The sequence below is a fragment of the Phocoena sinus genome, chromosome 3 (genome assembly GCF_008692025.1).
Source record: "Phocoena sinus isolate mPhoSin1 chromosome 3, mPhoSin1.pri, whole genome shotgun sequence".
NCBI lineage: Eukaryota > Metazoa > Chordata > Mammalia > Artiodactyla > Phocoenidae > Phocoena > Phocoena sinus.
Window position 1 is genome coordinate 80332372 of NC_045765.1, and position 12681 is coordinate 80345052.

The 12681-nt window shown below is 38.1% G+C and overlaps 1 protein-coding gene across 2 annotated transcripts in view; it reads right to left on the reverse strand.

The window, feature by feature from the left end:
- EPB41L4A (erythrocyte membrane protein band 4.1 like 4A) overlaps nt 1-12681 on the reverse strand; it is a 275254-nt gene that overhangs the window by 158647 nt on the left and 103926 nt on the right. For both annotated transcript variants that reach the window (XM_032627984.1, XM_032627985.1), the window contains exon 3: nt 3237-3341. In XM_032627984.1, the coding sequence (XP_032483875.1) occupies nt 3237-3341 (105 nt within the window). The remainder of the gene's footprint in view (nt 1-3236; nt 3342-12681) is intronic.

Genomic DNA, 12681 nt, shown 5'->3' on the forward strand with positions numbered 1-12681 from the left:
GAGCACAGGCTCAGTAGTTGTGGCGCAAGGGCTTAGTTACTCCGTGGCATTTGGGATCTTCCCAGACCAGGGCTCGAACCCATGTCCCCTGCATTGGCAGGCGGATTCTTAACCACTGTGCCACCAGGGAAGCCCAAAAGAGAGTTCTTTAGAGACCAAAGTACGCAAAACCTCTTTATCTTACACACATTCAAGTTGGGATATTATAGTGGTTGAAAAGTCTTGGAGACATGAAGACTGGGTTTGAATTCTGATCTTAATACTTGCTAGTTATGTGACTTTGGAGAAACTGTTTAATCTTTTTAGATTCCGTTTCTTCATCTCTGATGGTAGGATAATAATATTTAACTTGTACAGTTGTCCTGAGCATGTAATGAACACAAGAAAATGTTCAACAGTTCCTGATACATTGATGACAACAATGGTGATGGCTGATACACCTGGATTGAGGCCTCTTGGTTACCCCCATTCTCCAGGACAGACAACAAGCTCCCTGCCATGTGGGGGTCCACATGTCCTAGGGACATATTCATTAGGCATGTTGCATCCTAATTCTCCAGGGTAGCTGCCCATCTTCTCATGCAACACACACTAATTCTCTGAGGTGGGCATAAAGCCCTCCCTAATCCTTCCTTGCCAGCTCTGCAGCCACTGCCAGTCTAATTCAGTTACATCTGCATGCTTATACTTCGACCACATCAGGCTGACTAGCAGTGCCGCAGGCTGCCCAGTCTATTTCCCCACCCCCAGCCAAAGTTCAGGCATGGCCCCAAGGCATGATCCACTGCTGATGGAGGGAGAAGGAGGGAGAGCTTTTCACTGATATAGCCATCTTTTTCCTGGTCATCTTTCTTCCATTTTATCCCCAGCTCCTCATCCCACTATCTCTTTTTATTTGCTTCAAGAGTTGATTTAAGTGGTGCCCATTAGGGCCTCAAAGTCTTCTCTATATAGATCTTAATTACACTAAAGATTGTTACACAGGCATTCCCCATTAAAATAAACTTTCGGGTGCAGAAAGAGTAAAGCAATAAACAAAATCCCATCTAATGGACAGTAATTCAGGCATATTCACAGAAATCATTCCTCTATTTTTAGGACAAGGACTTTTCCCCATGTCCTGTGCTATTCTAATATAGTTATTCTTATTTACCATTAAGTAACTATGGGATATAGAGAGTGAACAGGGAAATATGAAGTTAGGTTTACCAACAATCTCCTCAGAAACTTACAGTTGGGGAAGTTGCCCTTCCAGAGTTAAAAAGGCTGCCTGCACTTCTTCCTGAGGGAGATCCCAACTTCTGCCTCAGAACCCAAGAGGAGAAAATCAGGAATGGAATCATGTGTTTCTACCCAGACACACGCTCCCAGCCCTGCAGAAATGAGAGGCCTTGAAGAAATGGTTACCTAAAGTCAGAGTAAACTTTCATGAACTTATTCTCATAGCTTCCTACAATTAAAAGGAAAATAAGAGAATACATTTGAACATACAAAGACTAAGTCACATTTACAAATCACCTTTATTTTATCTGAGTTTACTAGAAAGAAAGAAATTCAGGAGGCAAAAAAATAGTTTTTCATGTGGTTTACACATCTGATTTATTTTACCAAATAAAAAGCATGACTTAACAGTTTTCTCCTTCTAATTGTATAATTTATTTTCTCCTAAGACCTGTATCACAAATGCGAACCCTTAGGAATAAATGTAACAGAAAAGAAACTGTTCTGAATAAGACCTAGAAAACTTTAAATAAACTACCAATACCAACTGCTAATTCTTTTGCAATGATATGAGCCATGGTTTAAAATTCTCTAGCTTTTCACATCTTTTTCTTTGGAATGTAAAAAAAAAAGGACAGATAAGGTCTATATAATTTTAGCAAGACAGTCGATCTTTCCAGGCAAGGTCTGACATACTAGATAAGATCAGGAAACTGAATTTCCCTCTGCTAGGAAAAATACGATTTCAAAAATATGAATGTAATGCAAGATATCTTCTACAGCCTTCAATTTAATCTCTCAGTACAGATATACAGTTCTGCTATATTGACTTATGGCCTGTACAAGACAGAATTCAGTGAACTTCTGAGTATGTCCGTTCCCTTTCTTTGCATTACGCGTTAATGACCACTCGCCTTTAGAAAGCAATTCCTTCCTATGGAAAGCTAATCAACACACCCAATCTTTTATTCCTACTTTGTGAAATGCTCATGTGAAACGAAACAGGTTATGGAACAAGCTCAAGAAAAATCACAAGTTACCGCCATCAATAGCATTGGCTTGTCTGCCTCTTCTCATCCTAGCACGTTCTTGGAAACAGGACAGAAGAGGCCCACTTAGACAATCATGCATCTCAATGAACAGACCCCAGACCCAGATGACCCAGTGGACACTGGGACAACTGAGGAAGAACGTATAAAAAATAAAAGATATGTCAAATACGGTATTTTTAAGGTAAGCATATAAGCATTATAAGCATAAATAAGACTGTCTATCTGAGGTTAAGATCTGTCTTAGACTTTTAAACCAAAAGTCACATTAATGAATATACTTTTGTACCTCAAAATCATCACCTCCAACGTCTTTCCTCTGTTCATCACCAAGAGACAGCATATCAGTCTTACCGAATAGAATCTATACTAACCAATGTAAGTTTCTTAGTACCTCGCTACCATCCAACCAGTCAGGAATTCTTGAGTTAAATCCTCATGAACAAATGACATCCTACACCAAAAATTTGGTTGCCTTTATCACTCTTATTCCATGAAGCTCATGAATGAAAACCCCTACTTATTTTATAATTGCTCGTCCAACTTATAAAACTTAGATCGGCACCTTTTTACATTGTATTTCTTTAAATACTCTTTAACCATTTACTTTCTTAAAAAGCAATAATGCCTATCACTTCAAGAGACTAGCCACTTGGCTCCTAACACACATTAAATGGCTAATTCAGTCCTCCTAACAGCACAAAGGGAAAGTACTCTCTATAATATGGCTGCGAAAAAACAGAAACTATGTAAGCCACCTACAAAGAAATCTGCACACACATAAGCAATGAATCCTACAACTCTACAACTTTTGGCAGAAGTGGAAAAAATACAAAGAAATTAGCAATGGAAAACATGTTTAAGTTTTTCAGTCATTTTCAGTTACAAAAACCTAAAGATCAGGAAAAGCCAGAGATACAGTGAAATTTATACAAGAAAAATTTAATATGAAGTCATTGTACTCACCGTCTGATGGTTTCTGTCACAGTAACGCAGCCCAAAGTAATCTATCTCCACAAGGTTTATGTGACGGAATACGTGCTCAAGGACAACGGAACCTTTCGTTGACTTCTGCAAAAATAATTCACAGTTTTGTTTTATAACAAACACAGTGTATGTTTTTTTTAATAAGGTGCCTTGTCTTTCTCAGTGGGACACAGTCACAGTTCTCATCTTTTATTAGCTTTGCTCACATGGGAACAATTTTATTAGCCCATAGTTCCCTCTTTAAGTTTTGCCTCAATTACGAAGAAAGGGATTTCAGTATTAAATGAATTGCTTTGGAAAACCATTTTTTAATTGTTGTACATTTTACATTAATATAAGGTTCTTTTCTTACAGGACTGTAAAATATCTTTAAGACGAAATTATTATTTTAATAAAGATAACAGTTTATATGAAGTGCATCTAATAAATTCATCAAAAAAACTTACTTTGGTTAAAAATCCCACAGTTCTTTCACTTTAAAAGCAATTTTCACCTACATCATTACTCTCACAACTAATGCAGAAGATACATAAAATTAAAATAATAGCCAAAGCTTTTTAAAATTTTTTCTTATTTTCTTTAGTAAGGTTTTATGTTTTATTTTTTTAATTGAAATATAGTATGCATACAATATTATGTTAGTTTCAAGTGTACTACATAAGGATTTGACATTTGCCTACATTATGAAATGATCACCACAGTAAGTTTAACAACCATCTTTTCCCATACGGTTACTATGATATTATTGACCATATTCCTTGTGCTGTATATTACATCCCAGTGATTATTTATTACATAACTGGAGGTCTGTACCTCAATCCCTTCACCAATTTGGCCCCCTCCCTTTTGGCAACCATCCATTTGTCCTTTGTATCTACAAGTCTGCCTTCATTTTGTCTTATCAGTTTGTTCTGTTTCTAGATTCCACAGGTATTTGTCTTTCCCTGTCTGACTCATCACTCTTAGTATAATACCCTCTAGACCCATCCATTTTGTCACAAATAGCAAGGCTTCTTTTTTTTTTTTTTTATGGCTGAGCAGTATTCTACTGTGTATATACACACTGCATGTTTATCCATTCATCTATCAATGAACACTTAGGTTGCTTCTACATATTGGCTATTGTAAATAATGATGCAATGAACACTGGAGTGCATATATCTTTTCAAATTAGTGTTTTTGATTTCTTCAGGTAAACCCAGAAGTGAAATTCCTGGATTATATGACAGTTCTACATTTAAATTTTCAAGAAACCCCCATACTGTTGTCCACAGTGGCTGAATCAATTTACATTCCCACCAAAAGTGTACAAGGGTTCCCTTTTCTCCATGTTCTCACAAACATTTGTTATTTGTTGCCTTTTGATGATAGCAATTCTGACAAGTATGAGGTGGTTTCTCACTGTGGTTCTGATTTGCATTTTCCTGATGATTAGTGATATAGCGCATCTTTTCATGTATCTGTTGGCCATCAGTTTGCCTTCTTTGGAAAAATGTCTATTCAGGTCCTCTTCCCATTTTTAAATTGGGATGTTTGTTTTTTTACCATTAGGTTGTATGACTTTTTTGTGTACCTTGGATATTAACCCCTTACTGGATATATTGTTTGCAAATATCTTCTCCAATTCAGTAAGCTGTCTTTTCACTTTTTTGACAGTTTCCTTTCTGTGCAAAAGCTCTTTAGTTTGATGTCGTCCCATTTGTTTATTTTGCTTTTGTTTCCCTTGCCTGAGGAGACAGATCCAAAACATATATAGCTAAGACTGATGTCAAAGGGCCCACTGTTTGTTTTCTTCTAAGAGTTTTATGGTTTCAGGTCTTACATTTATGTCTTTAATCCATTTTGAGTTTATTTTTGTATATGATGTGAGAAAGTAGTCCAGTTTGATTCTTTTGCATGTAGCTGTCCAGTTTTACAAACACTGTTTATTGAAGAAGATGTCTTTTCCCCATTGTATATTTTCCTGCCTCCTTTGTCATAGATTAATTGTCCATATAAGTGTGGGTTCAATTCTAGGCTTTCTGTTCTGTTCCATTGATCTATATGTCTGTTTTTGTGCCAGTACCATATTGTTTTGATTACTGTAGCTCTGTAGTATAGCTTGAAACCATGGAATGTGATACCTACAGCTTTGTTCTTCCTTCTCAAGACTGCTTTGGCTATTTGGGGTCTTTTGTGTTTTGATACACATTTTAGAATTATTTGTTCTAGTTCTATGAAAAATTCCACTAGTATTTTGATAGAGATTGTGATGAATCTATAGATTGCCTCGGGGAGTATGGTCATTCTAACCATATTAATTCTTTCAGTATGTAAGTACAGTATATATTTTCTTTTTTAAAAAATAAATTTATTTTTTAATTTATTTTTTGCTGCACTGGGTCTTCATTGCTATATGCTGGCTTTCTCTAGTTGCAGCAAGTGGGGGCTATTCTTCGCTGTGGTGCACGGGCTTCTCATTGCAGTGGCTTCTTTTGTTGCGGAGCAAGGGCTCTATGTGTGCAGGCTTCAGCAGTTGTGGCACGAGGGCTCAGTAGTTGTGGCTCATGGGTTCTAGAGCACAGGCTCAGTAGTGGTGGCACACGGGCTTAGCTGCTCCACAGCATGTGGGATCTTCCCACACCAGGGATTGAACCCATGTCCCCTGCATTGGCAGGTGGATTCTTAACCACTGTGCCACCAGGGAAGTCCCACAGTATATACTTCCATCTATTTGTGTCATCTTCAATTTCCTTCATCAGAGTCTTATAGTTTTCCAAGTACAAGTCTTATTTCCGTGGTTAGATCTATTCCTATTTTACTCTTTTGATATAATTATGAGACTGTTTTCTGTTTCTTAATTTCCCTTTCCAATAGTTCATTGTTAGTGTATAAAACTGCAACAGATTTCTGTATGTTAATTCTGTATCTTGCAACTTTACTGAATTCATTTATTAGTTCTAATAGATTTCTGATGACATCTTTAGGATTTTCTATATACAGTATAATGTCCTCTGCAGATAGTGACAGTTTTATTTCTTCCTTTCCAAACTGGATTCCTTTTATTTCTTTGTCTTATCTAATTGCTGTGGCAAGGACTGTCAATACTATGTTGAATAAAGTGGCAAGAGTGGGCCTCCTTGTCTTGTTCCTGATCTCAGAGGAAATGTTTTTAGCTTTTCACAGCTGAGTATGATGTTGGCTGTAGGTTTGTCATATATGGCCTTTATTTTGTTGAGCTATGTTTCCTACATAACCACTTTGTGAAGTTTTTTTTTTTAATCATAAATTGAGGTTGAATTTTGTCAAAACCTTTTCCTGCATCTATTGAGATAATTATATAACTTTTATTCTTCAGTCTGTTAATGAGGTATGTTACATTGATTGATGTGCTGATATTGAACCATTCTTGCATCCCTGAGATAAATCCCTCTTGATCATGGTATATGATCTTTTTAATGTATTGTTGAATTTGGTTTGCTAATATTTTATTGATAATTTTTGCATCTATATTCATCAGTGATATTGGCCTCTAATTCTTTTTGCGGGGTCCTTGTCTGGTTTTGTATCAGGATGATGCTACCCTTGTACAAAGAGTTTGGAAGCATTCCATCCTTTGAAATTTTTTGGAATACTTTGAAGAACCATGTTAACTTTTTTTTTTAAATTTTATTTATTTGTTTGTTTGTTTTTTGGCTGCTTTGGGTTTTCATTGCTGTGCGTGTGCTTTCTCTAGCTGCGGCGAGCGGGGGCTATTCTTCATTGCGGTGCATGGACTTCTCTTTGCAGTGGATTCTCTTGTTGCAGATCACAGGCTCTAGGAGCACGGGCTTCAGTAGTTGTAGCTTGAGGGCTTAGTAGTTGTGGCTTGCAGTCTCTAGAGCACAGGCTCAGTAGTTGTGGCACAGGGGCTTAGTGGCTCCACAGCATGTGGGATCTTCCCAGACCAGGGCTCGAACCCATGTCCCCTGCATTGGCAGGCGGATTCTTAACCACTGTACCACCAGGAAAGCCCTTAACTCTTATTTAAATGTTTGGTAGTATTCACCTGTGAAGCCATCTGGTACTGGACTTTTATTTACTGGGAGTTTTTTTTTAATTACGGATTCAATTTCATTACTGGTGATTGGTCTGTTCATATTTCAATTTCTCCCTGATTCAGCCTTGAAACATTGCATGTTTCTAGGAACTTATCCATTTCTTCTAAGTTGTCCATTCTATTGGTGTATAATTGTTCACAGTAATCTCTTAGGATCCTTTGTAGCTCTGTGGTGTCAGGTGTAAATTCTCTTTCATCTCTGATTTTATTTATTTGGGCCCTCTCTTTTTTTCTTGATAAGTCTGGCTAACGGTTTGTCAATTTTGTTTATCTTTTCAAAGAACCAGCACTTAGTTTCATTGATCTTTTCTACTGTTTTTTCAGTCTCTATTTCATTTATTTCTACTCTGGTCTTTATGATTTCTTTCCTTAAGAAAGAACTTTGGGCTTTGTTTGTACTTTTTCTAGTTCTTTTAGAAAAGACTGTTTGACATTTTTCTTGTTTTCTGAGGTAGGCTTGTACTGCTATAAACTGCCTTCTTAGAACTACTTATGCTACATCCCATAGATTTTGGATTGTTATGCTTCCATTTTCAATTGTCTCCAGATAATTTTCTCTTTGATTTTTTTCAGTGACTCATTGGTTGTTTAGCAGTATACTGGTTAGCCTACAGGTCTTTGTGTGTTCTGCAGTTTTCTTCTTGTAGTTAGTTTCTAGTCTAACACCAGTGAGGCTGAAAAAGATGTGTGATATGATTTCAATTCTTCTTAACTTCATGGAGACTTGTTTTGTATCCTAGCATGTGATCTATCATGGAGAATGTTCCATGTTCATTTGAAAAGAATGTATTCTGCTGCTTTTGGATGGGATGTTCTAACTGTATCCATTAAGTCTCTCTGATCTAATGTGTTGTTTAAAGCCACTGTTTCCTTACTGATTTTCAGTCTGGATTATCCATCCATTGATGTAAGTGGGGTGTTGTTTTCGTTTTGCCTGGGCCCAGTGGCACGTGAGGTCATAACTCCCTAACCAGGGATCGAACTCATGCCCCCTGAAGTGAAAGAGTGGAATCCTAACCACTAGAGCAACAGGGAATTCCCTGAAAGTGGGCTGTGAAAGTCCCCTACTATTAATGTGTTACTGTCAATTTTCCCCTTTATGTTTGTTAATATTTGCTGTATGTATTTAGGTGTACCTATGTTGGGTGCATATATATTTACAATTGTTGTATTTTCTTTATTCTTGAATTGATCCCTTAGCTCATTATATACTGTCTTTCTTTGTCTTGCTACAGTCTTTCTTTTAAAGTACATTTTGCCTGATACAAGTATTGCTACCCACCAGCTGTCTTTTCATTTCCCTCTGCATGGAATACTTTTTTCCATCCTCTTACTTTCAGTCTGTGTGTCTTACATCTCAAGTAAGTCTCTTATAGGCAGCATATACATGGGTCTTGTTCTTTATCCATTCAGTCACGCTGTCTTTTGACTGGAGCATTTAAAGTAATTGACAGGTATGTAATTATTGCCATTTTGTTAAGTTCTCTGGTTGTTTTTGTAGTTCTTTTTTCTTCCTTTCTCCTATGATAGATTTTTGGTATGCAGTTACCATAAGGTTCATATTTAACAACCTATATATACGTGATTATTTTAAGGCGACAATTTCAAGTTTGAAGACATTCTAACATTTTTCTCCCCCGCCCCCACACTGTTTACTGTGTTTGACATCATATTTTATATCTTTTTGTTCTGTATATCTCTTACATACTTCTTGTGGATATAGATAATTTTCTATATCTTCTAGCCTTCCTACTAGCTTTATAAGTGGTTGGTCAACTACCTTTACTTTATGTTTGCCTTTACCAATTAGATTTTTCCTTTCATAATTTTCCTATTTCTATTTATGGTCTTTTTCCTTTCCTGCTTAGAGTAGCCCCTTTAAAACTTCTTACAAAGCTGATTTTGAGGTGCTGAACTCTTTTAGCTTTTCCTTGTCTGTAAAACTCTTTCCCTCTCTTTCAAATCTGAATGATAGGGACTTCCTGCTGGTGCAGTTGTTAAGAATCCGCCTGCCAATGAAGGGGACACAGGTTCAAGCATTGGTATGGGAAGATCCCACATGCTACAGAGAAAGTAAGCCCATGTGCCACAACTACTGAGCCTAGGCTCTAGAGCCGACGCGCCACAATTAGTGAAGCCAACTCACCTAGAGCCCATGCTCTGCAACGCCAGAAGCCACAGCAATGAGAAGCCCACGCACCACAACGAAAGTAGCCACCACTCGCCGCAATTAGAGAAAGCCCGCACTCAGCAAGGAAGACTTAACGCAGCCAAAAATAAAAAATAAATACATTTATTTTTTTAAAAATCTGGATTAGGGGATTGGTTCAAGATGGCAGAGTAGAAGGACATGCTCTCACTCCCTCTTTTGAAAACACCGGAATCACAACTAACTGCTGAATAATCATCGACAGGAAGACACTGGAACTCACCAAAAAAGATACCCCACATGCAAAGACAAAGGAGAAGCCGCAATGAGACGGTAGGAGGGGCGCTATTATAATGAAATCAACTCCTATAACTGCTGGGTGGGTGACTCACAAACTGGAGAACACTTACCACAGAAGTCCACCCATTAGAGTGAAGGTTCTGAGCCACACGTCGGGCTTCCCAACCTGGGGGTCTGGCAACAGGAGGAGGAACTCCTACAGAATCAGACTTGGAAGGCTAGTGGGATTTGATTGCAGAACTTCGGCAGGACTGGGAGAAACAGAGACTCCACTCTTGGAGGGCACACACAAAGTAGTGTGCGCATCGGGACCCAGGGGAAGGAGCAGTGACCCCAGAGGACACTGAACCAAACCTACCTGCTAGTGTTGGAGGGTTTCCTACAGAGGCAGGGAGTGGCGATAGCTCACTGTGAGGACAAGGACACTGGCAGCAGAAGTTCTGGGAAGTACTCCTTGGCGTGAGCCCTCCCAGAGTCCGCCATTAGCCCCACCAAAGAGCCCGGAGAGTCTCCAGTGTTGCGTCACCTCAGGCCAAACAACCAACAGGGAGGGAACCCAGCCCCACCCATCAGCAGTCAAGCGGATTAAAGTTTTACTGAGCTCGGCCCACCAGAGCAACAGCCAGCTCTACCCACCACCAGTCCCTCTCACCAGGAAACTTGCTCAAGCCTCTTAGATAGCCTCATCCACCAGAGGGAAGACAGCAGAAGCAAGAAGAACTACAGTCCTGCAGCCTCTAGAACAAAAACCACATTCACAGAAAGATAAACAAGATGAAAAGGCAGAGGGCTATGTACCAGATGAAGGAACAAGATAAAACCCCAGAAAAACAACTAAATGAAATGGAGACAGGCCATCTTCCAGACAAAGAATTCAGAATAATGATAGTGAAGATGATCCAGGACCTTGGAAAAAGAATGGAGGCAAAGATTGAGAAGATGCAAGAAATGTTTAACAAAGATCTAGAAGAATTAAAGAACAAACACACACACATGAACAATACAACAACTGAAATGAAAACTACACTAGAAGGAATCAATAGCAGAATAACTGAGGCAGAAGAACAGATAAGTGACCTGGAAGACAGAATGGTGGAATTCATGTGGCTGTGGAACAGAATAAAGAAAAAAGAACTAAAAGAAATGAAGACAGGCTAAGAGGCCTCTGGGATAACAAACGCAACAACATTCGCATTATAGGGGTCCCAGAGGGAGAAGAGAGAGAGAAAGGACCCGAGAAAATATTTGAAGAGATTATGGTCGAAAACTTCCCTAACATGGGAAAGGAAATAGCCACCCAAGTCCAGGAAGCACAGAGAGTCCCATACAGGATAAACCCAAGGAGAAACACGCTGAGACACAAAGTAATCAAATTGGGAAAAAATAAAGACAAAGAAAAATTATTGAAAGCAGCGAGGGAAAAACAACAAATAACACACAAGGGAACTCCCATAAGGTTAACAGCTGATTTCTCAGCAGAAACTCTACAAGCCAGAAGGAAGTGGCATTACATACTTAAAGTGATGAAAGGGAAGAACCTACAACCAAGATTACTCTACCCAGCAAGGACCTCATTCAGATCCAATGGAGAAATCAAAAGCATTACAGACAAGCAAAAGCTAAGAGAATTCAGCACCACCAAACCAGCTCTACAACAAATGCTAAAGGAATTTCTCTAAGTGGGAAACACAAGAGAAGAAAAGGACCTACAAAAACAAACCCATAATAAGAAAATGATAAGAGGAAAATACATATCCATAATTATCTTAAACATGAATGGATTAAATGCTCCAATCAAAACACATAGGCTTGCTAAATGGATACAAAAACAAGACCCATATGTATGCTGTCTACAAGAGACCCACTTCAGACCGAGGGACACATACAGACTGAAAGTGAGGGGACGGAAAAAGATACTCCATGCAAATGGAAATCAAAAGAAAGCTGGAGTAGCAATACTCATATCAAATAGACTTTACAATAAAGAATGTTACAAGAGACAATGAAGGACACTACATAATGATCAAGGGATCAATCCAAAAAGAAGCTATAACAATTATAAATATATATGCACCCAACATAGGAGCACCTCAATAAATAAGGCAACTGCTAACAGCTCTAAAAGAGGAAATCGTCAGTAACAAAATAATAGTGGGGAACTATAACACCTCACCTGCCCCAATGGACAGAACACCCAAACAGAAAATTAATAAGGAAACACAAGCTTTAGAGTAGAAAATACACCAGATAGATTTGATTGATACTTATAGGACATTCCATCCAAAAAGAGCAGATTACACTTTCTTCTCAACTGCACACGGAACACTCATCAAGTCTCAGTAAATTTAAGAAAACTGAAATCATACCAAGCATCTTTTCTGACCACAACACTATGAGATTAGAAATGAATTACAGGGAAAAAAACGTAAAAAACACAAACACATGGAGGCTAAAGAATACGTTATTAAACAGCCAAGAGATCACTGAAGAAATCAAAGAAGAAATCAAAAAATACCTAGAGACAAATGACAATGAAAACACGACGATCCAAAACCTATGGGATGCAGCAAAGGCAGTTCTAAGAGGGAAGTTTACAGCTATACAAGCCTACCTCAAGAAACAAGAAAAATCTCAAATAAACAATCTAGCCTTACTCCTAAAGGAACTAGAGAAAGAAGAACAAACAAAACCCAAATTTAGCAGAAGGAAAGAAATCATAAAGATAAGAACAGAAATAAATGAAATAGAAACAAAGAAAACAATAGCAAAGATTAATAAAACTAAAACCTGGGTCTTTGAGGAGATAAACAAAATGGATAAACCATTAGCCAGACTCATCAAGAAAAAGAGGGAGAGGACTCAAATCAATAAAATTGGAAATGAAAAAGAAGTTACGA